The sequence below is a fragment of the Xyrauchen texanus genome, chromosome 10 (genome assembly GCF_025860055.1).
Source record: "Xyrauchen texanus isolate HMW12.3.18 chromosome 10, RBS_HiC_50CHRs, whole genome shotgun sequence".
Taxonomy (NCBI): Eukaryota; Metazoa; Chordata; class Actinopteri; order Cypriniformes; family Catostomidae; genus Xyrauchen; species Xyrauchen texanus.
Genome location: NC_068285.1, coordinates 28649688 through 28673211, shown reverse-complemented (window position 1 = coordinate 28673211; position 23524 = coordinate 28649688). Strand labels below are relative to the sequence as shown.

Below are 23524 nucleotides of genomic sequence, written 5' to 3'. Positions count from 1 at the left end.
ATTACAGCAATATGCCCCCATCACCAGACTACAAAAATTTACAGAATTCAATCCAGTTAACTCTAAAGGTAAGATTCTTTGAAATAATTTAGAAAAAAATAATAATAATTTTGTCTTGTTTTACTGCTACATAGTTACCTGTTCAGGTACTTTACATACATATATGTTCACTTGGTTTTAAATCACTTTGAGGGAAAAACAAAATCTGTCAAACCTTTCTCCTTAATACTCAAGTAGACAGTAAAAATATATATATAAGTATAACATACCTAGTATAACCTATAAGATTCATTGTGTGTTTTATATGCCATGCATATCCAAAGTTGCTTAAAGATGGTAAACTCTACATGATACATGGCAGTGGCAGTCAGACAATACATTTAAAAGGACAGTCCATAATTGTTTGAGCAAGAACACTTAAAAGCTCAAATTAACCATATCTTACATGTTGCTGTGTTGTATTGACATTATATGTAACATAATGTTTTCTAAATTTGAGTATTTTATTCATGTAGATACACTTTGTAATGTAATTAATCTGTATTTCAGATCACAATTCATTCACACAACAGCGTGTAAAAATGTAGCAAGCAGCCATGGCAGAATCCAGAGACTATGGTAAAGTGTGTTGTAATGCATGATCTAAACAAAGTTTACATTTGTTATATTTGTGTCATGTGTAGTTTATAAATTCACTTTGTATGTTCTTCTTCAAAACAGTTGGAGACTTCCTGACAGAATTCAAGGAGCATATCATCGCAAGGGCGACACAAGTCAGTGACATCGCAGAGACTGTTATCTCACAAAGCCTGATCCATGAGAGGGCGGCTGAACAAGTGCAGGCCGCTCCAACCCAGCAGGAGGCAATGCGGCTCCTGTTTGAGGCTTTGGAAAAAGAGCCACCCCGACACAGAGTGTCTTTCCATCTAATCCTGAGAATGACAGAGCCTGAGCTGATCCAAGAACTAGGTTAGAAAATATATCTGATGACATTTTCAGTAAATAGCAATTCGACAAAAACATAAATAAATGAAAACATAACCTGACCATGAAGCACTCTGGTTGTTGCTTTTTATAATCTTAAGACATTAACAGTACAAAATCAGCAATTCAACATGCACAGAGGCCTCAACAAGTATATGGACACTTAATGTAAGACTTGTGTATAAAAGTATTTGCATTATATAACAAAATATCAACAAAGTGCTGTACATTTTTCAAGTAATAGAGCACAAATTTCCAAGCAAAATTTTTACCAAAACATATTTTTAGGTTTGTAAGATTATAAACTTTTTTTAAATAACTCGATAAATCCACTAAAATCACATTGACATCAGTTAGTTAAAAGTAATGCTAAGAAATGGCAAAGTAAAGCTAAGTTAGTTCTTCAAATATCTAATTTGTCTGCAGATGTCATTTCATATTTTGTTTTCTAAGCAACTAAATTAATTAATTTTCAAGTGTGTCCAAAGTGTCCAAATACTTTTAGAGTCGCAAAACAGTTTAACAGGGAAAGTTGTCACAAGGTCTACATCTCATAACTATTAGATTTGGAGTAAAAAATCAAATTATGCAAATATGTGTTTTCTCTAGCATAAGCTTTGTACTGTATGTTGTTTTCAAACACCTAGTTCAAAACCCTCCTCTATTAAATACAAAATCTACACTCCAAAGTAAATTTACATTACTTTCATATTTTTGTTACAGCTATTGGGTAAACAAGCGAACATAACCACAAACCACACTGGTATACAATAAGGAAAGGGTCAATTGTTTGGTCAGTCAATGCTCCTAATTGTTTTACTTTAGTCTATAACAAGCCGTTTAATGCAGATGTAGATAAAAAAAGAGGCATTCACATGAAAACATTGTGAACATTATAGGGGCAATTTGTTATAAAAGGTCAATGTGTGTCTAATGAAGTGTATATTTTTTCCTGTGCAAAAATGGTGCAAATGCCCAATAGCTTTTTTGGCTTCAAGATATGTGGCTATGCAGCAACTGACTTTTCATTTTTCATTTTCAGAGTGGAGACAACTCAACAGTAAGCACACACAAACAGAGCCAGGCAGTCCTCCTAGATCTCCCAGAGAGAAAAGGAGACAGGATGACAAAAATGGACGGACAATTGACATCCTCAAAAGAAAAGACTCGATGAAGAGAAGAAGACTGGAAACAATGCGTGCCATAGAGCAGATTGAGAAATTTTGGGAAGGAACCAAGCAAGAGAGGACTGAGATAGACAACATGAGGCAGAGGATCCAGCGACAGCAAGATGAGATAGCGAGGATGACAATGGAGAAAAGACAACTTGAAAGAACTATTATTCAAATGAAAGGTGAGATGGATCACATCCATGAAAGAATGGATCGAACCAAAGAAGAGATAAACAGGGAGAGGGACAGGATTGAGCAAATGAGGTCTGATCTCCAAACAGAACAAACTGCTCTGGAGCAAAAGCGTGACGAAATCATGAGAGAGCGACATACTTTGGAGATGTTCAGGGATGAAACTCTAAGACAGGAGGAGGAGCTGGAGAGAAACCGTGAAAGCACCAAGAATGAGATGGAACGAATGGAACAATTGAAAAGTTCCATACAGGTTCAGATTAATGAGATAGAGATGAAGATCGAAGAAACAAAGCAGGCAAAGTATCAGATGGAGCAGATGAGAACTGAAATAGAGGAAGAGAAGAGTGAGATGGAGAGAAAAAAGGATGACATCAGGAGGCAAAGACAGCAATTTGAACAGATTAAACTTGACATACATCAAGTGAAGATGGAAATGGAGCAAAGATGGCATGAAACTGAGAAGGAAGGTCTGGAACAGAAGGCTATAATCCAGAGAGAGAAAGATGAGCTAAAATATCTGCAAGAAGAGATTCAGAGAGCAAGAGAAGAAGTTGAAAGAAACAGAGAGGAGTCCAAACATGAGAAAGAGAGAATAAACCAGCTGAGAGCTCAAGCACTTGGAGAAAAAAACCTAATTGAAAAGAAATGGCAAGAGGTGTTAAGAAAAGAAAAAGATTTAGAAGAGAAGAAACATGAAATTGAGATAGGTAGAGAGGACTTGGTGATGAATGGAGAGTTGGTCAAAAAGGAATGGGAAAAGATTGAACAAGCCAAGGCAGACATACAAAATCACATCAATAATATGGAAGCCAGCATTAAGGAGACAAAAAGAGAAACTGAAAGGCTGAAATGTACAAAAATGGAGATGAAGAGAGAAAAGGAGATTTTTGAAAAACAGAAGGATGAAACAAGGAAAGCTAAAGAGGAAATGGAGAAAAAGAGGTTTGAGATAGTTACAGAAGAACTAGAGCACAGAGCTCGACTACAGAGGGAGAGAGATGAACTGGAGAGTATGAAAGTAGAGATACAGAGAGCTAATGATATGGAGAAAGCAAAGATTCTGAAAGAAAAGGAAGAAAGCATTCAGATCAGAGAAGAGGCCAGACAAGACAGGGAAATTACAGAAAAAACTAAAGCAGAGATCAAGGCCAAAATAGACCACTTGAACAGAAGACAAGACGAAATGGTCAGGGAAAGACAGGAACTTGAGAGAATTAAGCATGAGACAATAAGAGCCAAAGAAGAGATTGAGAATAGCCAGGAAGTCACAATTCGGGAAAATGAAAAAATGGAAAAGATTAAGGCTGAGATTCAGGGGCAAATTGAAGAAATTGAGAAAAACATTGAGGAGAATCAAAAAACAAAGGAAAAAATGGAGGAGATGAAAGCTGAGTTGGAGGAAGAGAGGGAGGAATTGGAAAGAAAGAGAGATTTGGTGAGAAGAGAGACAGAGCAGTGTGAGTTTATCAGAAGTGAAATACTCAGAGTAAAGGAGGATATGGAGAGTAGGTGGCATGAAACAGAACAAGAAGAAGTAGAACTCAGAGTAAATACTCAGCTTGAGCTTGAAAGACTGGAAAAACTTCGAGATGAGGTTCAGAGAGCCCAGAAACATATTGAGGAGAGCAGCACAGAGCTAATGCAGTGGAAGGAGAATCTTGACATAATTAAAGTTCAGGCAGAAGAGGACAAATATGCAGCAATCAAAATGATGGATGAGGCTAAAGCAAAGGGAGTGGAGTTAACAAAAATGTTAGAAGAGATGGCGACAGAGAGAGGAACTATTCAAAGGAGCAGAGAAAAGGCTAAACAAGAAATAGATGAGCTGAAAAGACAAAGGGCAGAAATAGAGAATAGGATTGCAGTAGCAAAACAAGAAAAACAGGAGGCAAACCAAGCCAAGCTCGATGTCCATGAGACAGAGTTGCTCTTGAAAAGGCAAATGGAAGATTTAGAAAAGAGAAGGTATGACACTATAGCAGAGGCACTAAAGCAAAGAGATGAAATACATAAGAAAACAGATGAGTTAGAACAAATAAATGCAGCAATAGAAAAAGCCAAACATGAGCTGGAGAAGATAAAGGACTCTGAAAAAGAGAGTTTCCAGAAGATGTTGGAGGATGCAAAGCAAGAAAGAGAGATAGTCGAACAAATAAAAACAGCTCTGCAGAAAGACAAGGAAGACCAAGAAAAGCGTTTAGCTGATATTGACAATGAAAGAGAGGGGCTCGAGCAGATTCAGTTTCAGGTCCAGAATGAGAAGAAGGATCTAGAAAAAAGAAGGTATGAGATGATGAGAAATCATTTAGAACAGAGTGCTCAATTGGAGAGACAAAGAGAAGAGCTTGAGAAATTCAAATTTCAGGTAATTAGTGACAAAGAGACGGTAAACAGGAGTAGAATGTTGGCGAGACAAGATAGAGAGAAAGCTGAGCTGTTGATGATTGAGATCCAGAAACAGAGAGAGGACATACACAAACGGTTGGAAGAAACAATGCAAGGAGAGGACAATTTGAGACGGATGAGAGAGGACATGGAGCATGAAAGAGAAGATCTGGCAAAAATCCGTGAGAAAACACTCAGAGGGAAGGATACGTATGATGAAGTCAAGGATGAGATAAACAGAGTGAGGAAAGAGATGGAGAGATTTTGGGATGAGGCTGAAAAGGGAGAGCAGGAGGAACGAGAGAAAATCAACAGGGAGAAAAAGGAGATGATTAGAAAGATGGAAGCGATGAAGAAGGAGATGGTGGAGATTAAAGACATGAAGTTGCAGTTGATGAAACAGAAGAATGACATTGATGTAAAGATGGAAAGGGCAAGGATGGAAATGACTGAACTTGAAAGGATGAAAGCAGACCTGCAGAAACAGAAAGAGGAGATTGAGAATAAGATGGCAGAAACAAAGAGCGAGAGGCATCAGATGGAACTGATAAGGTCTGAGATTTTGAAACAAAAAGAGGATGTTGAAAAAAAAATTGAGCTAGCGAAAGCAGAGATGGAAAAATTGCAGCACATCAAAGATGAAATACAAAAACAAAGAGAGGAGCTGGAGGAAAGGATGCATAAGACCAAACGAGAGCTTGCAGAAATGGATTTGATGAAAAGAGAGATGGAAGGGAAGAAGAAAGAACTTGACCAAAGGATGAAACAGACCATGAGAAAGAAGGATGAGATGGAACGATTGAAGATGGAGATACAGAGGGCAAAAGAAGAGGTGGAACGCAAAAGGGTGGAGACTGAGAGGCAGAAGTACGAAATTGAACAGGTTAAAGCTGAAATCCAAAGGGCAAAGGAAGAGTTTGAACTGAGAATGGAAGAGAGAGATTTAGAAGAAGAGAAAGGCGAGATGAACCTCACAATAATCAACCTGATTCAGCAAATTGAGACAACGAGAGAAATGGTTCGGAATACGAAATTCCAGATTGAAAACAGAATAGCAGGAAGTCAGATGGAGGCATCGGACCAAGAGGAGATGAACTCTGAGATGCACAGGCTCATTTTGGAGATCGAACACATCCGAGAAATGCTACGTGGTCTCAAAAAGGAGATGGAGCAAAATAAGGACACAATGAAGAGAGACAAAGATGAGATGAGGCTGTTGAAGATCGAAGTTCAACGAAGGATAAGAGAGGTTAAATATAAAGAAGAAAAGATTATGATAGAACGAGACAAACTAGAACTCATGAGATCTATGATACAACGGCAAAGAGACGAGCTGGAGCAGAGGTTAGAAGAGGTTATTAAAGAGAAAGACAGAGTTGAGCAGATGAGAGAGGATGTGAATAAGGCTTTGGAGGACATAGAGCAGGCAAAAGAAGAAATAAAGAGAGCAAAAGAACTGATCGCTCAAGAAAAGGCAGGCCAAGAAAAGGTAAGTCATTATGTACATACATGTGATAAATGGCTCATAATATTATCATCATTATTATCAATATTTTCAGTAGCAACTGGATTATCTCTATTAAAACAATGAAATAAGCCAACCCTATCTCATAGGATCACTTTATCTTTTCTTTTTTTTTCACACAAAATATTTCACAGCACTTTCCTGGTGGAATGAACACTAGTGGTACATCAATGTGTTCTATTTTCATATTCACACAAATAACGAATAAAACAGTTATAAGTTCATAAACATTTACTGTTTGCACTGGTCCTCGCACAATGCTATCTTATGGCATTTAAACCCTTTTACTATAGTATATGACAGGTAAGGTGATACATACTGTATTAATAATTGCATTACATAATCAACTAAATTTACCAACTTGTTCAAAATTTACAAGCGATCAAATTGCAAGGTGGCTCAACTGATAGAGCATTGCACTTGCGATGCAAAGGACGAGGGTCCTGAAAAGCATGCAAGTCAAAACTAAAAGTGTCATAGAAGTGGTTGCTTCAGCAATTGTGTTTTTCATGTCACGTTTCTTTCTGACATCATCAGTTTGGTTTGGCCTTAAGGTTTAGGGTAGGTAGGATGGTTTTGAGGACATCATCTGTTTGGGAGAAAGAAATAACTTGCTTCTACCACCACACAGTGGGAATTTCACCTTGGAACTGCTGTGATACATGGAAGGAACCACATAATATCAAAGTGCAAAACATTCTTATATTGAATGCAAGGTCTTCAGAAAAGGGATTTTGAATATATGTCTTCAGAATAAAAATATGCATTATGTTGAGAATGGATTTCTAGTGTAGAAATGTACGTATCCAAATGGTTTTGGGACAAAGAGATGCCAACAGGAGAATTTATTTCAGGTTCAACAAACCATCAGCGCAATCAAGAGCCAAGAGGTTTCAAAAGCAGAAGACTTGAGTTCCACTAAAACATTTTCAGCAGATGACAACGAACCAAGCTTTTCTGATATTCAAAAAGAAAGAATGGAATTGGAACGATGTAAAGAAACAATTTTAAAAGAGAAACATGAACTAGATGTTTCTAGTTCAAAAAAGGACATGCAAGCAGTGAAGGATAAAGCTGAAGGGAGGATGGCCATACTACAAGAAGAAGAAAAAGAGATGCAAAAGAAACGAGAGAGTCTAGAAAACTGGGAGAGGCAACTGAAATCAGAGAGAGAACACAATCAAAGAGGTTTAGAGACAATATGGAGAGAGACGGAACTGCTGGATCTAAGAAAACAAGAATTGAACAGTATTGAATTAAACCTACAGAGAGAGAAATATGAATTGGAAAGGACATTCAAATCAATAAGGATGGAGATAAGACAAGCTGATGCCGAAGTCCAAACTGATGACCTGGATGGCATTTATGAATCACAAATAAAATATTCAGATGTGACAGGACAACAAGAATTGAAATGCTCAAAAGACGCTCTTGATATAGAAAAGGAAGATATGGAAAAGGCAAAGCTAGAAATACAGAAAGGATGGGATGACCTGCAAGCTCAGATTATAAAAAACAGTAAGAAAGAAGACATGATAAAAACAGAATTTGAAAAAGAGAGAGATATTCTGAATCAAATTAGATGGGATATGGAGCAACAAAAGCAAACCATGGAGGCTGATGTAAAATTCACTTTTGCTAGAGAACTAGAAAACATAGAAGCTCAGACAAAAATGGTGGAGGATGAGAAGAGTCGATTGGAGAACATAAAATATGAGCAACAAACAGAATGTGATGAATTTGTAAGGTTAAAACAAGACATACAAAAAGAAAGACAGATTATGGAGAAACTGGACAAACAGCTTAAACAAGAGAGGGAGGAACTTGGACATTCTACCAAGGAGGTAAATAGAAGGACAGAAGTATTGGAGAAAATGCACATTGAAATAGATAAGCAGAGGCAAGAGGTACAACATGATAAATACATGCTAGAAAAGGAAAAGTGTGACATCAAAAATATGCAGGCAGAAATCGGAAGGGAAACAAATGGTCTAGAAAACCTGAGAGAGAAGAATGAACTTATATTAAAGAAGATAAAAACAGAACAGGATACTCTTGAGCAGATGAATGACGACATTTCAAAACAAAAGGACTCTATTGAGAACGAGAAAGAAAAAATCAAAGAAAGAGAAAATGAACTGCACCAAATGCAGGTGGAAATAAATAAAAAACAAAATGACACTGAAGAATTGCAGAGAATTATCTTCATAAAACAAAATCAGCTTGACAAAAGCCAGACCGAAATAGCCGAAAAGCAGAAAGAGGTGGAAAATATGATGCAGTTAACACAAAAAGAAAAGGACAATCTCGACAGAGTAAGGGCTGCAATAATGGATCAAAAAGAGCAAATGGAGAGCAATATGAGAGATGCATTAAAAAAGAAACTTGAAACCATAGATCAGGTGAGAACAGAGTTGCTAAATGAGAAGCAACTTCTTGAGGACTGCAGAATAACCTTAAAGAATGAAATAGAGGATCTGGAACAAACAAAAATCAATTTAGAGAGAGAGACAGATGAGATAAAACTGCAGAGAAAAAGTGTAAATGACGAGAAAGACAAGCTGGAGAAGATTAAAGCTGTCCTGAAAAGAGTAGCTGAAGATACTGAGAAGTTAAGACAAGATACACTGGCTGAAAGACAGAAACTTGAAGAGACTGCATTGCAACTGCAAAAAGAGAGGGTTGTTAGTGTGGGTCTTGCAGAGGAGACAAAGAAAAAGAGAGATGACCTAGACAAGATGCAAGCTGAAATAGAGAAGCAAAAAAAGACATTTGACACACTGAAGGAAATGAAGGATGACTTACAAAAAGAAGCACGTGACATTGGAAATCTAAGGAAAGCTGTTCAAAATGACATAAATAAAATGAAAGACATGGCAGCACATCTTGAAGGAGAAAGACATAAAACTGATAGTCTTGTTGAAGAGATCAAAATGAGGTCGAAAGCAATGGATGAGATACAAGTGGAGGTTGAAAAAGATAGGCGAGCGATTGAGTTTGAAAGAGACCTACTAGAACAGGAAAAATCTGAACTGAAGAAAACTAAGGCAGATATATCCAGACTAAGAGATCTTGAAGACCAGCTTGCTAAGCAAAAAGAATGGAACAATTCTACATTAGCAGAGATACAGAAAGAAAGAGACAATCTTGAGCAGATGAATGAAAACATCTCAAAACAAAGAGATAGTCTTGAAAGTGAGAAAGAAAAGATAAGACTCAGAGAAAATGCACTAAAACAAAGAGAATCAGAGGTTGAAAACCAACAAAAAGAGATTGACAACTTGAAGAAAAGCTTGAGGCTCGAAACGAGTCAAGTTGAGCAGACACGTTCTGAAAGAGATCAACAGCGGAAAGCTGCATATGAAACAATGGAATATGTAAAGACTGAAGCAATTCAACAAATAGATCAAAGGACAAAAGAGGCAAATTACGCTGAAGAAAAGTTGAAGAAGGAGAGGGATGATATTGAGAAAGAAAAGGCAGAATTGATTAATCAAAGACAGAAAATGGAGATCGATTTGAGGGATGAACTGAAAAAGGATAGCGAAAATTTAGAGCTACTAAGAAAGGAGCTGTATGATGAGAAGGAAGTAATTGATAACAGCAGAAAGAAGATGAAAACTGATATGGATGATTTGGAAAAAATTAAGCTTGATGTAGTTAAAGAAATGGAGGACATTAAACTTCAAAAACAAAAGATTGAGGATGAGAAGGACATGTTTGAGCAGGTGAAAGTCAAGATACAGAAAGAAGCTGAAGATATTGAGAAGATAAAACTAGAGACAGAGAATGAAAGAAAGAAGCTTGAGGAAATAGCAACCCAACTTAAGAAAGATAGAGCTAATGCTGGCATTCTTGCTGAAGAAATTGAAAAGAGAAGAGTGGCTCTTCAAAACATGTATCAGGAAACAGAAATGCAAAGGAAAGCAACTGAGTCTAATGAACACATGCAAGAGAGGGCACTGCTTGAGCTTAAGAGAACTATGACAGAAATAACAAGAGATAAGGAGGGTCTTGAAAACCAGCTTGCTGAAGAAAGAGAAAAGAATAAGGTGATTCTGGCTGAAATGCAGAAAGAGAGAGAAACCCTTTACCTTCTAAGAAACAGTATATCAGAGCAGCAGGATGATATAGCAAAAGAGAAGGACAAATTGAGTCTCAGTAAACTTGAACGGCTCCAAGCATTGATGTATAAGCAGCAAGAGGAATTGGAAGCCACAAGGAAAGATTTAACAATGGAGAAGAATAGACTTGCAGAGAGGCAAACTGAAATAGACAATAAACTGAGAAAAGCAAATGAAATCATGGAATTTGCAAAGGGTGAAATGGCTAAGCTTGAGAAAGAAAAATCTGAACTGACATCACAAAAATGTCAAATAAACATTGAATCAGATAAACTTGAGTTCCTTAAGAAGGAATTAAATGAAGAAAAAAAAAATATTGAGAAAAGGACACAAATGTTGGAAACGGATGAGGGTGATGTGGAAGAAAAAAGAGCAGATTTAAAAAAACAGATGACAGATCTCAATTATCATGAACACGCTATTAAAAATGAGAGGGACAAGTTAGAACAGAAGAAAATTGAACTGCAAAAAGAAGATGATTATCTCAGAAGGCTAAGAGAAGAAACACAGAATGAGAGAAAACATTTTGAAAATATGGCAACACAACTTCAGAAAGACAGAGATGAAATTGCCATTCTAGCCGAAGAGATAAAGAACAAAAATGAAATTCTGGATGAAATGAAAGTTGCAAATGAATCTGCATCAGCGAATCTACAAAGAGAGAAAGAGAATCTTGAGCAAATGAGAGTGCAAATTTCTAAACAATCAGAGGATATTGAAAATGAAAAAGACAAAATAAGAGCCAGTAAAGATGAACTAAAACGGCTGCAAGCAGACATTTATAAACAAACAAGTGAAATGGAAAACCTCAAACAAATCATCACTTCAGAGGAGAACCAGCTTGAACTGAGAAAGGCTGAAATAGAAAAACAACAAAAAGAAGTTAATGACATTTTGGAATTCACAAAGAATGAAAAGAGCCTTCTTGAAAATGAAAGAGCTGCAATGATCAGTGAAAAAGAGGACATGATGGATGAACTGAAAAAGAAGTCTGAATATGTGGATCTCCTCTTGAAAGAGGTACTGACTGAAAAGGAATTACTGAAGAGAAATGTGGAAGATGTAGAAAGAAAAAGAGCCAATGTAGACAAAGATTCAGAGAGTCTTAAACTTGAGAGAGACACTTTTGAGAATGAGAAGGAAACGATTGAAAAAATGAAAACTAACCTCCAAAAAGAAGCACATGAGATTAAAAAGCTAAAACTAGAGGCACAACATGAAAAACAGAGAGTGGAGGAAATGGCAGCTCAACTCCAAAAGGAGAAAGATGATGTCATTGATCTCATCGAGGAGACAAAAAGAAAACACACGATCTTGGATGAAATGAATGCTGATATTGAAGAGAAAAGGAAAGTCTTTCAATCTGATAAAGACATGCTTGAGAAGCAAAAAACTTGACCTGGAGAAAAACAAATGTGAAATTGAATGTGCCAAGAAAGATCTTGAACAGAAACTTGTAGAGCAAAGAGAAAAGAATGAGATCAAACTGGCAGAGATACAGAAAGAAAGAGAATCTCTAGAGTCGATGAGTGTGAACATCACAAGACAAACAAATGACACAGAAAGAGAAAAGGAACAAATAAGACACAAACAAAAAAGAACTTGAGCAACTGCAAGCTGAAATTCAGAATGAACAAAAGGAAGTGGACAATGCCAGAGCCATTATAATAAGGGACAGAAATCAGCTTGATCTGAGACAGGGTGAGCTAGACAAACAACAGACAAATGTCAATGATATAATGGAACTAATGAGAAATGAAAGAGGCCAACTAGATAAGGATAAAGAAGAGATGGAAGAACAGAAACAGCAAATGGAAAACAATTTGAGAGATGCCCTCAAGACAGAGACTGAGAACTTGGAGCTTCTTAGGCAAGACTTACTTAAAGAAAGGGAATTGATTGATAATAACAGAAAAATGTTGCAGAAAGAAGGTGACGATGTAGATCAAATAAGAAAGAACCTAGTTCAGGACTTGAGATGATAACACTTCAGAAACAAGAGTCTGAAGATGAGAAGACTAAGATAGAACAGATGAAGATCCAACTACAGAGAGAAAATGATTACATAAGAAAGCTAAAAGAAGAAACACAGAATGATAGACAGAATTTGGAAAATATGGCAACCCAACTTCAGAAAGACAGAGATGAAATTGCCATTCTAGCCAAAGAGATAAAAAACAAAAATGAAATTATGGATGAAATGAAAGTTGCAAACGAATCTGCATCAGCAAATCTACAAAGAGAGAAAGAGAATCTTGAGCAAATGAGAGTGCAAATTTCTAAACAAACAGAGGATATTGAAAATGAAAAAGACAAAATAAGAGCCAGTAAAGATGAACTAAAACGGCTGCAAGCAGACATTTATAAACAAACAAGTGAAATGGAAAACCTCAAACAAATCATCACTTCAGAGGAGAACCAGCTTGAACTGAGAAAGGCTGAAATAGAAAAACAACAAAAAGAAGTTAATGACATTGTGGAATTCACAAAGAATGAAAAGAGCCTTCTTGAAAATGAAAGAGCTGCAATGATCAGTGAAAAAGAGGACATGATGGATGAACTGAAAAAGAAGTCTGAATATGTGGATCTCCTCTTGAAAGAGGTACTGACTGAAAAGGAATTACTGAAGAGAAATGTGGAAGATGTAGAAAGAAAAAGAGCCAATGCAGACAAAGATTCAGAGAGTCTTAAACTTGAGAGAGACACTTTTGAGAATGAGAAGGAAACGATGGAAAAATGAAAACTAACCTCCAAAAAGAAGCACATGAGATTAAAAAGCTAAAACTAGAGGCACAACATGAAAAACAGAGAGTGGAGGAAATGGCAGCTCAACTCCAAAAGGAGAAAGATGATGTCATTGATCTCATCGAGGAGACAAAAAGAAAACACACAATCTTGGATGAAATGAATGCTGATATTGAAGAGAAAAGGAAAGTCTTTCAATCTGATAAAGACATGCTTGAGAAGCAAAAACTTGACCTGGAGAAAAACAAATGTGAAATTGAATGTGCCAAGAAAGATCTTGAACAGAAACTTGTAGAGCAAAGAGAAAAGAATGAGATCAAACTGGCAGAGATACAGAAAGAAAGAGAATCTCTAGAGTCGATGAGTGTGAACATCACAAGACAAACAAATGACACAGAAAGAGAAAAGGAACAAATAAGACACAAACAAAAAGAACTTGAGCAACTGCAAGCTGAAATTCAGAATCAGCAAAAGCAACTAGATAATGACAGCGCCATTATACTTATGGAAAGAAGTCAGCTCGATCTGAGACTAATTGATCTAGATAAACAACAAACAGAATTGAATGCCACTATGGACTCAATAAAGATTGAGCGAAGTGAACTAGATAAGGATAAAAAAGAGATTGAAGAAAATATGGAAAACTTGGAAATTTTAAGACAAGACTTACTTAAAGAAAGGGAGTTAATTGATGACAACAGAATATTTCTGCATAAAGAAAGTGATGATTTAGACCAAAATAAAAAGAATTTGGCTCAGGAGTTGAAGATGATAACATTTCAGAAACGTGCACTTGAAGATGAAAAGGACAAATTAGAACAGATGCAGATCCAGCTACAAAGAGAAACTGATGATTTTAGAAATCTAAAGGAAGAGACAGATAATGAAAGACAACATTTGGAAGAAATGGCTGCACAACTTCAGAAAGAAAGAGATGAGATTGTGGAATTTGCAACTAACGAAAAGAACAGTGTTGAAAGCGAAAGAGCTGCAATGGCCAAAGAAAAACAGGACTTGATGAATGAGTTGAAAAAGAAGACTGAAAATGTGGAACTCCTCATGGAAGAGGTACTTAGAGAGAAGAAATTACTTGAAAAGGCCAGGCAGTTACTGAATAGAGATATAGAAGATGTAGATAAAAAGAGAGCTAATTTAGACAAAGACTCAGCGAGTCTCAAATTTGAGAGAGAAGCTTTTGAGGGTGAGAAGGAAATAATTGGACAATTGAAATATGAGCTACGAAGAGAAGCCAATGAGACTGAGAAGCTAAAATTACAGATACAACATGAAAGACAGAGGGTGGAGGAAATGGCAGCTCAACTCCAAAAGGAGAAAGATGATGTCATTGATCTCATCGAGGAGACAAAAAGAAAACACACAATCTTGGATGAAATGAATGCTGATATTGAAGAGAAAAGGAAAGTCTTTCAATCTGATAAAGACATGCTTGAGAAGCAAAAACTTGACCTGGAGAAAAACAAATGTGAAATTGAATGTGCCAAGAAAGATCTTGAACAGAAACTTGTAGAGCAAAGAGAAAAGAATGAGATCAAACTGGCAGAGATACAGAAAGAAAGAGAATCTCTAGAGTCGATGAGTGTGAACATCACAAGACAAACAAATGACACAGAAAGAGAAAAGGAACAAATAAGACACAAACAAAAAGAACTTGAGCAACTGCAAGCTGAAATTCAGAATGAACAAAAGGAAGTGGACAATGCCAGAGCCATTATAATAAGGGACAGAAATCAGCTTGATCTGAGACAGGGTGAGCTAGACAAACAACAGACAAATGTCAATGATATAATGGAACTAATGAGAAATGAAAGAGGCCAACTAGATAAGGATAAAGAAGAGATGGAAGAACAGAAACAGCAAATGGAAAACAATTTGAGAGATGCCCTCAAGACAGAGACTGAGAACTTGGAGCTTCTTAGGCAAGACTTACTTAAAGAAAGGGAATTGATTGATAATAACAGAAAAATGTTGCAGAAAGAAGGTGACGATGTAGATCAAATAAGAAAGAACCTAGTTCAGGACTTGGAGATGATAACACTTCAGAAACAAGAGTCTGAAGATGAGAAGACTAAGATAGAACAGATGAAGATCCAACTACAGAGAGAAAATGATTACATAAGAAAGCTAAAAGAAGAAACACAGAATGATAGACAGAATTTGGAAAATATGGCAACCCAACTTCAGAAAGACAGAGATGAAATTGCCATTCTAGCCAAAGAGATAAAAAACAAAAATGAAATTCTGGATGAAATGAAAGTTGCAAACGAATCTGCATCAGCAAATCTACATAGAGAGAAAGAGAATCTCGAGCAAATGAGAGTGCAAATTTCTAAACAAACAGAGAATATTGAAAATGAAAAAGACAAAATAAGAGCCAGTAAAAATGAACTAAAACGGCTGCAAGCAGACATTTATAAACAAACAAGTGAAATGGAAAACCTCAAACAAATCATCACTTCAGAGGAGAACCAGCTTGAACTGAGAAAGGCTGAAATAGAAAAACAACAAAAAGAAGTTAATGACATTGTGGAATTCACAAAGAATGAAAAGAGCCTTCTTGAAAATGAAAGAGCTGCAATAATCAGTGAAAAAGAGGACATGATGGATGAACTGAAAAAGAAGTCTGAATATGTGGATCTCCTCTTGAAAGAGGTACTGACTGAAAAGGAATTACTGAAGAGAAATGTGGAAGATGTAGAAAGAAAAAGAGCCAATGTAGACAAAGATTCAGAGAGTCTTAAACTTGAGAGAGACACTTTTGAGAATGAGAAGGAAACGATGGAAAAAATGAAAACTAACCTCCAAAAAGAAGCACATGAGATTAAAAAGATAAAACTAGAGGCACAACATGAAAAACAGAGAGTGGAGGAAATGGCAGCTCAACTCCAAAAGGAGAAAGATGATGTCATTGATCTCATCGAGGAGACAAAAAGAAAACACACAATCTTGGATGAAATGAATGCTGATATTGAAGAGAAAAGGAAAGTCTTTCAATCTGATAAAGACATGCTTGAGAAGCAAAAACTTGACCTGGAGAAAAACAAATGTGAAATTGAATGTGCCAAGAAAGATCTTGAACAGAAACTTGTAGAGCAAAGAGAAAAAAATGAGATCAAATTGGCAGAGCTACAGAAAGAAAGAGAATCTCTAGAGTCGATGAGTGTGAACATCACAAGACAAACAAATGACACAGAAAGAGAAAAGGAACAAATAAGACACAAACAAAAAGAACTTGAGCAACTGCAAGCTGAAATTCAGAATCAGCAAAAGCAACTAGATAATGACAGCGCCATTATACTTATGGAAAGAAGTCAGCTCGATCTGAGACTAATTGATCTAGATAAACAACAAACAGAATTGAATGCCACTATGGACTCAATAAAGATTGAGAGAAGTGAACTACATAAGGATAAAAAAGAGATTGAAGAAAATATGGAAAACTTGGAAATTTTAAGACAAGACTTACTTAAAGAAAGGGAGTTAATTGATGACAACAGAATATTTCTGCATAAAGAAAGTGATGATTTAGACCAAAAGAAAAAGAATTTGGCTCAGGAGTTGAAGATGATAACATTTCAGAAACGTGCATTTGAAGATGAAAAGGACAAATTAGAACAGATGCAGATCCAGCTACAAAGAGAAACTGATGATTTTAGAAATCTAAAGGAAGAGACAGATAATGAAAGACAACATTTGGAAGAAATGGCTGCACAACTTCAGAAAGAAAGAGATGAGATTGTGGAATTTGCAACTAACGAAAAGAACAGTGTTGAAAGCGAAAGAGCTGCAATGGCCAAAGAAAAACAGGACTTGATGAATGAGTTGAAAAAGAAGACTGAAAATGTGGAACTCCTCATGGAAGAGGTACTTAGAGAGAAGAAATTACTTGAAAAGGCCAGGCAGTTACTGAATAGAGATATAGAAGATGTAGATAAAAAGAGAGCTAATTTAGACAAAGACTCAGAGAGTCTCAAATTTGAGAGAGAAGCTTTTGAGGGTGAGAAGGAAATAATTGGACAATTGAAATATGAGCTACGAAGAGAAGCCGATGAGACTGAGAAGCTAAAATTAGAGATACAACATGAAAGACAGAGGGTGGAGGAAATGGCAGCTCAACTCCAAAAGGAGAAAGATGATGTCATTGATCTCATCGAGGAGACAAAAAGAAAACACACAATCTTGGATGAAATGAATGCTGATATTGAAGAGAAAAGGAAAGTCTTTCAATCTGATAAAGACATGCTTGAGAAGCAAAAACTTGACCTGGAGAAAAACAAATGTGAAATTGAATGTGCCAAGAAAGATCTTGAACAGAAACTTGTAGAGCAAAGAGAAAAGAATGAGATCAAACTGGCAGAGATACAGAAAGAAAGAGAATCTCTAGAGTCGATGAGTGTGAACATCACAAGACAAACAAATGACACTGAAAGAGAAAAGGAACAAATAAGACACAAACAAAAAGAACTTGAGCAACTGCAAGCTGAAATTCAGAATGAACAAAAGGAAGTGGACAATGCCAGAGCCATTATAATAAGGGACAGAAATCAGCTTGATCTGAGACAGGGTGAGCTAGACAAACAACAGACAAATGTCAATGATATAATGGAACTAATGAGAAATGAAAGAGGCCAACTAGATAAGGATAAAGAAGAGATGGAAGAACAGAAACAGCAAATGGAAAACAATTTGAGAGATGCCCTCAAGACAGAGACTGAGAACTTGGAGCTTCTAGGCAAGACTTACTTAAAGAAAGGGAATTGATTGATAATAACAGAACAATGTTGCAGAAAGAAGGTGACGATGTAGATCAAATAAGAAAGAACCTAGTTCAGGACTTGGAGATGATAACACTTCAGAAACAAGAGTCTGAAGATGAGAAGACTAAGATAGAACAGATGAAGATCCAACTACAGAGAGAAAATGATCACATAAGAAAGCTAAAAGAAGAAACACAGAATGATAGACAGAATTTGGAAAATATGGCAACCCAACTTCAGAAAGACAGAGATGAAATTGCCATTCTAGCCAAAGAGATAAAAAACAAAAATGAAATTCTGGATGAAATGAAAGTTGCAAACGAATCTGCATCAGCAAATCTACAAAGAGAGAAAGAGAATCTCGAGCAAATGAGAGTGCAAATTTCTAAACAATCAGAGGATATTGAAAATGAAAAAGACAAAATAAGAGCCAGTAAAGATGAACTAAAACGGCTGCAAGCAGACATTTATAAACAAACAAGTGAAATGGAAAACCTCAAACAAATCATCACTTCAGAGGAGAACCAGCTTGAACTGAGAAAGGCTGAAATAGAAAAACAACAAAAAGAAGTTAATGACATTTTGGAATTCACAAAGAATGAAAAGAGCCTTCTTGAAAATGAAAGAGCTGCAATGATCAGTGAAAAAGAGGACATGATGGATGAACTGAAAAAGAAGTCTGAATATGTGCATCTCCTCTTGAAAGAGGTACTGACTGAAAAGGAATTACTGAAGAGAAATGTGGAAGATGTAGAAAGAAAAAGAGCCAATGCAGACAAAGATTCAGAGAGTCTTAAACTTGAGAGAGACACTTTGAGAATGAGAAGGAAACGATGGAAAAAATGAAAACTAACCTCCAAAAAGAAGCACATGAGATTAAAAAGCTAAAACTAGAGGCACAACATGAAAAACAGAGAGTGGAGGAAATGGCAGCTCAACTCCAAAAGGAGAAAGATGATGTCATTGATCTCATCGAGGAGACAAAAAGAAAACACACAATCTTGGATGAAATGAATGCTGATATTGAAGAGAAAAGGAAAGTCTTTCAATCTGATAAAGACATGCTTGAGAAGCAAAAACTTGACCTGGAGAAAAACAAATGTGAAATTGAATGTGCCAAGAAAGATCTTGAACAGAAACTTGTAGAGCAAAGAGAAAAAAATGAGATCAAATTGGCAGAGATACAGAAAGAAAGAGAATCTCTAGAGTCGATGAGTGTGAACATCACAAGACAAACAAATGACACTGAAAGAGAAAAGGAACAAATAAGACACAAACAAAAAGAACTTGAGCAACTGCAAGCTGAAATTCAGAATGAACAAAAGGAAGTGGACAATGCCAGAGCCATTATAATAAGGGACAGAAATCAGCTTGATCTGAGACAGGCTGAGCTAGACAAACAACAGACAAATGTCAATGATATAATGGAACTAATGAGAAATGAAAGAGGCCAACTAGATAAGGATAAAGAAGAGATGGAAGAACAGAAACAGCAAATGGAAAACAATTTGAGAGATGCCCTCAAGACAGAGACTGAGAACTTGGAGCTTCTTAGGCAAGACTTACTTAAAGAAAGGGAATTGATTGATAATAACAGAACAATGTTGCAGAAAGAAGGTGACGATGTAGATCAAATAAGAAAGAACCTAGTTCAGGACTTGGAGATGATAACACTTCAGAAACAAGAGTCTGAAGATGAGAAGACTAAGATAGAACAGATGAAGATCCAACTACAGAGAGAAAATGATTACATAAGAAAGCTAAAAGAAGAAACACAGAATGATAGACAGAATTTGGAAAATATGGCAACCCAACTTCAGAAAGACAGAGATGAAATTGCCATTCTAGCCGAAGAGATAAAAAACAAAAATGAAATTCTGGATGAAATGAAAGTTGCAAATGAATCTGCATCAGCAAATCTACAAAGAGAGAAAGAGAATCTCGAGCAAATGAGAGTGCAAATTTCTAAACAAACAGAGGATATTGAAAATGAAAAAGACAAAATAAGAGCCAGTAAAGATGAACTAAAACGGCTGCAAGCAGACATTTATAAACAAACAAGTGAAATGGAAAACCTCAAACAAATCATCACTTCAGAGGAGAACCAGCTTGAACTGAGAAAGGCTGAAATAGAAAAACAACAAAAAGAAGTTAATGACATTGTGGAATTCACAAAGAATGAAAAGAGCCTTCTTGAAAATGAAAGAGCTGCAATGATCAGTGAAAAAGAGGACATGATGGATGAACTGAAAAAGAAGTCTGAATATGTGGATCTCCTCTTGAAAGAGGTACTGACTGAAAAGGAATTACTGAAGAGAAATGTGGAAGATGTAGAAAGAAAAAGAGCCAATGCAGACAAAGATTCAGAGAGTCTTAAACTTGAGAGAGACACTTTTGAGAATGAGAAGGAAACGATGGAAAAAATGAAAACTAACCTCCAAAAAGAAGCACATGAGATTAAAAAGCTAAAACTAGAGGCACAACATGAAAGACAGAGAGTGGAGGAAATGGCAGCTCAACTCCAAAAGGAGAAAGATGATGTCATTGATCTCATCGAGGAGACAAAAAGAAAACACACGATCTTGGATGAAATGAATGCTGATATTGAAGAGAAAAGGAAAGTCTTTCAATCTGATAAAGACATGCTTGAGAAGCAAAAACTTGACCTGGAGAAAAACAAATGTGAAATTGAATGTGCCAAGAAAGATCTTGAACAGAAACTTGTAGAGCAAAGAGAAAAAAATGAGATCGAACTGGCAGAGATGCAGAAAGAAAGAGACAGTCTACAGCAAATGAGTGTGAACATCACAAGACAAATGCATGACTTTAAAAAACAAGAGGAACAAATAAGACACAAACATAAAATACTTGAGCAACTGCAAGCTGAAATTCAGAATCAGCAAAAGCAACTAGATAATGACAGCGCCATTATACTTATGGAAAGAAGTCAGCTCGATCTGAGACTAATTGATCTAGTTAAACAACAAACAGAATTGAATGCCACTATGGACTCAATAAAGATTGAGAGAAGTGAACTAGATAAGGATAAAAAAGAGATTGAAGAAAATATGGAGAACTTGGAAATTTTAAGACAAGACTTACTTAAAGAAAGGGAGTTAATTGATGACAACAGAATATTTCTGCATAAAGAAAGTGATGATTTAGACCAAAAGAAAAAGAATTTGGCTCAGGACTTGAAGATGATAACATTTCAGAAACGTGCATTTGAAGATGAAAAGGACAAATTAGAACAGATGCAGATCCAGCTACAAAGAGAAACTGATGATTTTAGGAATCTAAAGGAAGAGACAGATAATGAAAGACAACATTTGGAAGAAATGGCTGCACAACTTCAGAAAGAAAGAGATGAGATTGTGGAATTTGCAACTAACGAAAAGAACAGTGTTGAAAGCGAAAGAGCTGCAATGGCCAAAGAAAAACAGGACTTGATGAATGAGTTGAAAAAGAAGACTGAAAATGTGGAACTCCTCATGGAAGAGGTACTTAGAGAGAAGAAATTACTTGAAAAGGCCAGGCAGTTACTGAATAGAGATATAGAAGATGTAGATAAAAAGAGAGCTAATTTAGACAAAGACTCAGAGAGTCTCAAATTTGAGAGAGAAGCTTTTGAGGGTGAGAAGGAAATAATTGGACAATTGAAATATGAGCTACGAAGAGAAGCCAATGAGACTGAGAAGCTAAAATTAGAGATACAACATGAAAGACAGAGGGTGGAGGAAATGGCAACTCAACTCCAAAAAGAAAGACATGATTTCAGTTATCTAGTTGAGGACACAAAAAGAAAGAAAGATATTTTGGATAACACTTATATTGAAATACAGAAGGAACAACAAGCAATTAAGAGTGACAAAGACTTGCTCAGAAAGGAACATTCTGATATGGAGAAAACCAAAGCTAAGGAAGATCTTGAATGCCAACTTGCTGAACTTAAGTCAAAACTTGAGATCACAATGGAAGAGATACAGCAAGAGAGAGACACTCTTCAGCAGACGAGTGAGAAAATCTCAAGAGAAAGAATTATCCTTGAAAATGAAAAGGAGCAGTTAAGAATGGGAATGGATGATCTTGAGAGAATGAGAGCAGACATTAAGAAACAGCGAGAAGATCTCTTGAGGTTCGAAATCCCACTAGAAGAGAGTCTGCTTGGGAAAGCAAAGACTGCAAGGGTTTTTCAGCAGAGTGCAGTGGATGCAGCCAACAGAGTCTCAGAAAAGGAGAGGACTGATCCTGATGGACAAAGAGTCTTGGTAGAGCAAATGAAGGAATTACACTTCGATTTGAAAGATGCATTAGAAACAGACACAGAGAGAATGAAGCCAGACATACCTGATAAAGATGAGATTAAGTCTGAGAAGCAGCTTATTGAAGATGAGAGGGAGAAGTTGGATCAGATGAGAGCTGAGATGATAAATGAAGCAAATCATATTGAAGAGGAAAAACAGGACATCCAGAATGAAAGACAGAAGCTAGAAGAAATGGCAGCTCAACTTCAAGAAGAAAGGGGGATTATTGAGAGCCTTAATGAGGAGAGTAATGTGCAGAAATACAATAAACAAAGAGTTGCAATTGAATTTGAAATGGAGAAGGCTGATCTTGAGAAAATAAAGACAGAAATTGCTAAAGCCAACGATTATTTTGCAGAACAAAGGGAAAATCATGAGATGACAATTGCAGAGATAAAGAGCGAGAAGGACACTGTTGAAGAAATGAGGATGGACATCTCTAAACAAGTGGAAAGTATTGAAAACGAGAATGAAAAGCTATCACGCAGACAAAGTGAACTTGTACAGCTCCAAGGAGACGTTCTAAAACAACAGCAGGAGATGGATGAGCTGAAGAACATTGTCATGATGGAAATGAATCAGCTTGACCAGAGACAGACTGATATTGATCATTTACAGAGAGAGGTTGATGATTTAATGGAATTTACAAAGACAGAAATGATGAATATAGAAAAAGAAAGGGTGGAATTGATGGGGCAAAAGAGGAATATGGAAAGCAATATGGTCATGCTAGAGAAGGAGAAGGAGAACATCAAGCAACTGAAAATAAATTTACTTGAAGAAAAAGATGTAATTGAAAAAGAAAGAGGGCTGCTGACTAGAGATTTGGATAATATGCAGAGACAGAAAATGGATATAGAGAGAGAAATTGAGAATATAAAAATTGCGAAGCAAAAAATTGAAAATGAGAAGGAAGAGCTACAGAAGATGAAAACTGACCTTCAAATAAAAGCTGAGGACTTTGATAATCGAATTGAAGAGACAAACAAAGATAGACAGAAACTAAAAGAGATGGCAGCCCAATTTCAAAAACAGAGTGATGACATTATTAGTCTTCCTGAAAAGAGCCAAACGGAGGAAGAGGTTTCAGTTGGAACATATGATGAGATAGAGAAGCGAAGGGAAGTCGATAAATCTGACACATACCTGCTTCAAGAAGAAGAGCTGGAGAAATCCAAGGCAGAGATTAGCAAAGCCATGCTAGATCTAGATATTAGAAGAGCTGGGATACAGGGTGAGATAGACATACTGGAGCAGATGAATACAAAGAACTTGACACAAATAGCTCAAATTGAAGATGAGAAGGAAAAAATAA

The 23524-nt window shown here is 36.4% G+C and overlaps 2 protein-coding genes across 2 annotated transcripts; both read left to right on the top strand.

Annotated features, from left to right (window-relative positions):
• LOC127650102 (trichohyalin-like) lies at positions 1-11783 on the top strand. Its single transcript, XM_052135302.1, has 5 exons — positions 1-68; positions 550-618; positions 721-969; positions 2027-6225; positions 7116-11783. Exons 2-5 carry the CDS (start codon positions 597-599, stop codon positions 11781-11783), a joined length of 9138 nt encoding a protein of 3045 aa, XP_051991262.1. The 5' UTR covers positions 1-68; positions 550-596.
• A 1338-nt stretch (positions 11784-13121) lies between these two features.
• On the top strand, positions 13122-23524 carry LOC127650101 (centrosomal protein of 290 kDa-like). The gene is made up of 5 exons (XM_052135301.1): positions 13122-17848; positions 17881-18613; positions 18820-19944; positions 21121-23388; positions 23495-23524. The coding sequence occupies exons 1-5, from the start codon at positions 13122-13124 to the stop codon at positions 23522-23524; spliced, it is 8883 nt and encodes a 2960-aa protein (XP_051991261.1).

Excerpts from the sequence above, each read along its gene's own strand:
- LOC127650101 (XM_052135301.1), top strand. The coding sequence starts at position 13,122 with ATGAAAACTAACCTCCAAAAAGAAGCACATGAGATTAAAAAGCTAAAA. Across the intron at positions 18,614-18,819 it reads TGCATCTCCTCTTGAAAGAG|AGAGTGGAGGAAATGGCAGC; the intron begins GTACTGACTGAA and ends CATGAAAAACAG. Across the intron at positions 19,945-21,120 it reads ATGAACTAAAACGGCTGCAA|AAACGTGCATTTGAAGATGA; the intron begins GCAGACATTTAT and ends ATAACATTTCAG.
- LOC127650102 (XM_052135302.1), top strand. The coding sequence starts at position 597 with ATGGCAGAATCCAGAGACTATG. Across the intron at positions 619-720 it reads GGCAGAATCCAGAGACTATG|TTGGAGACTTCCTGACAGAA; the intron begins GTAAAGTGTGTT and ends TCTTCAAAACAG. Across the intron at positions 6,226-7,115 it reads AAAAGGCAGGCCAAGAAAAG|GTTCAACAAACCATCAGCGC; the intron begins GTAAGTCATTAT and ends AATTTATTTCAG.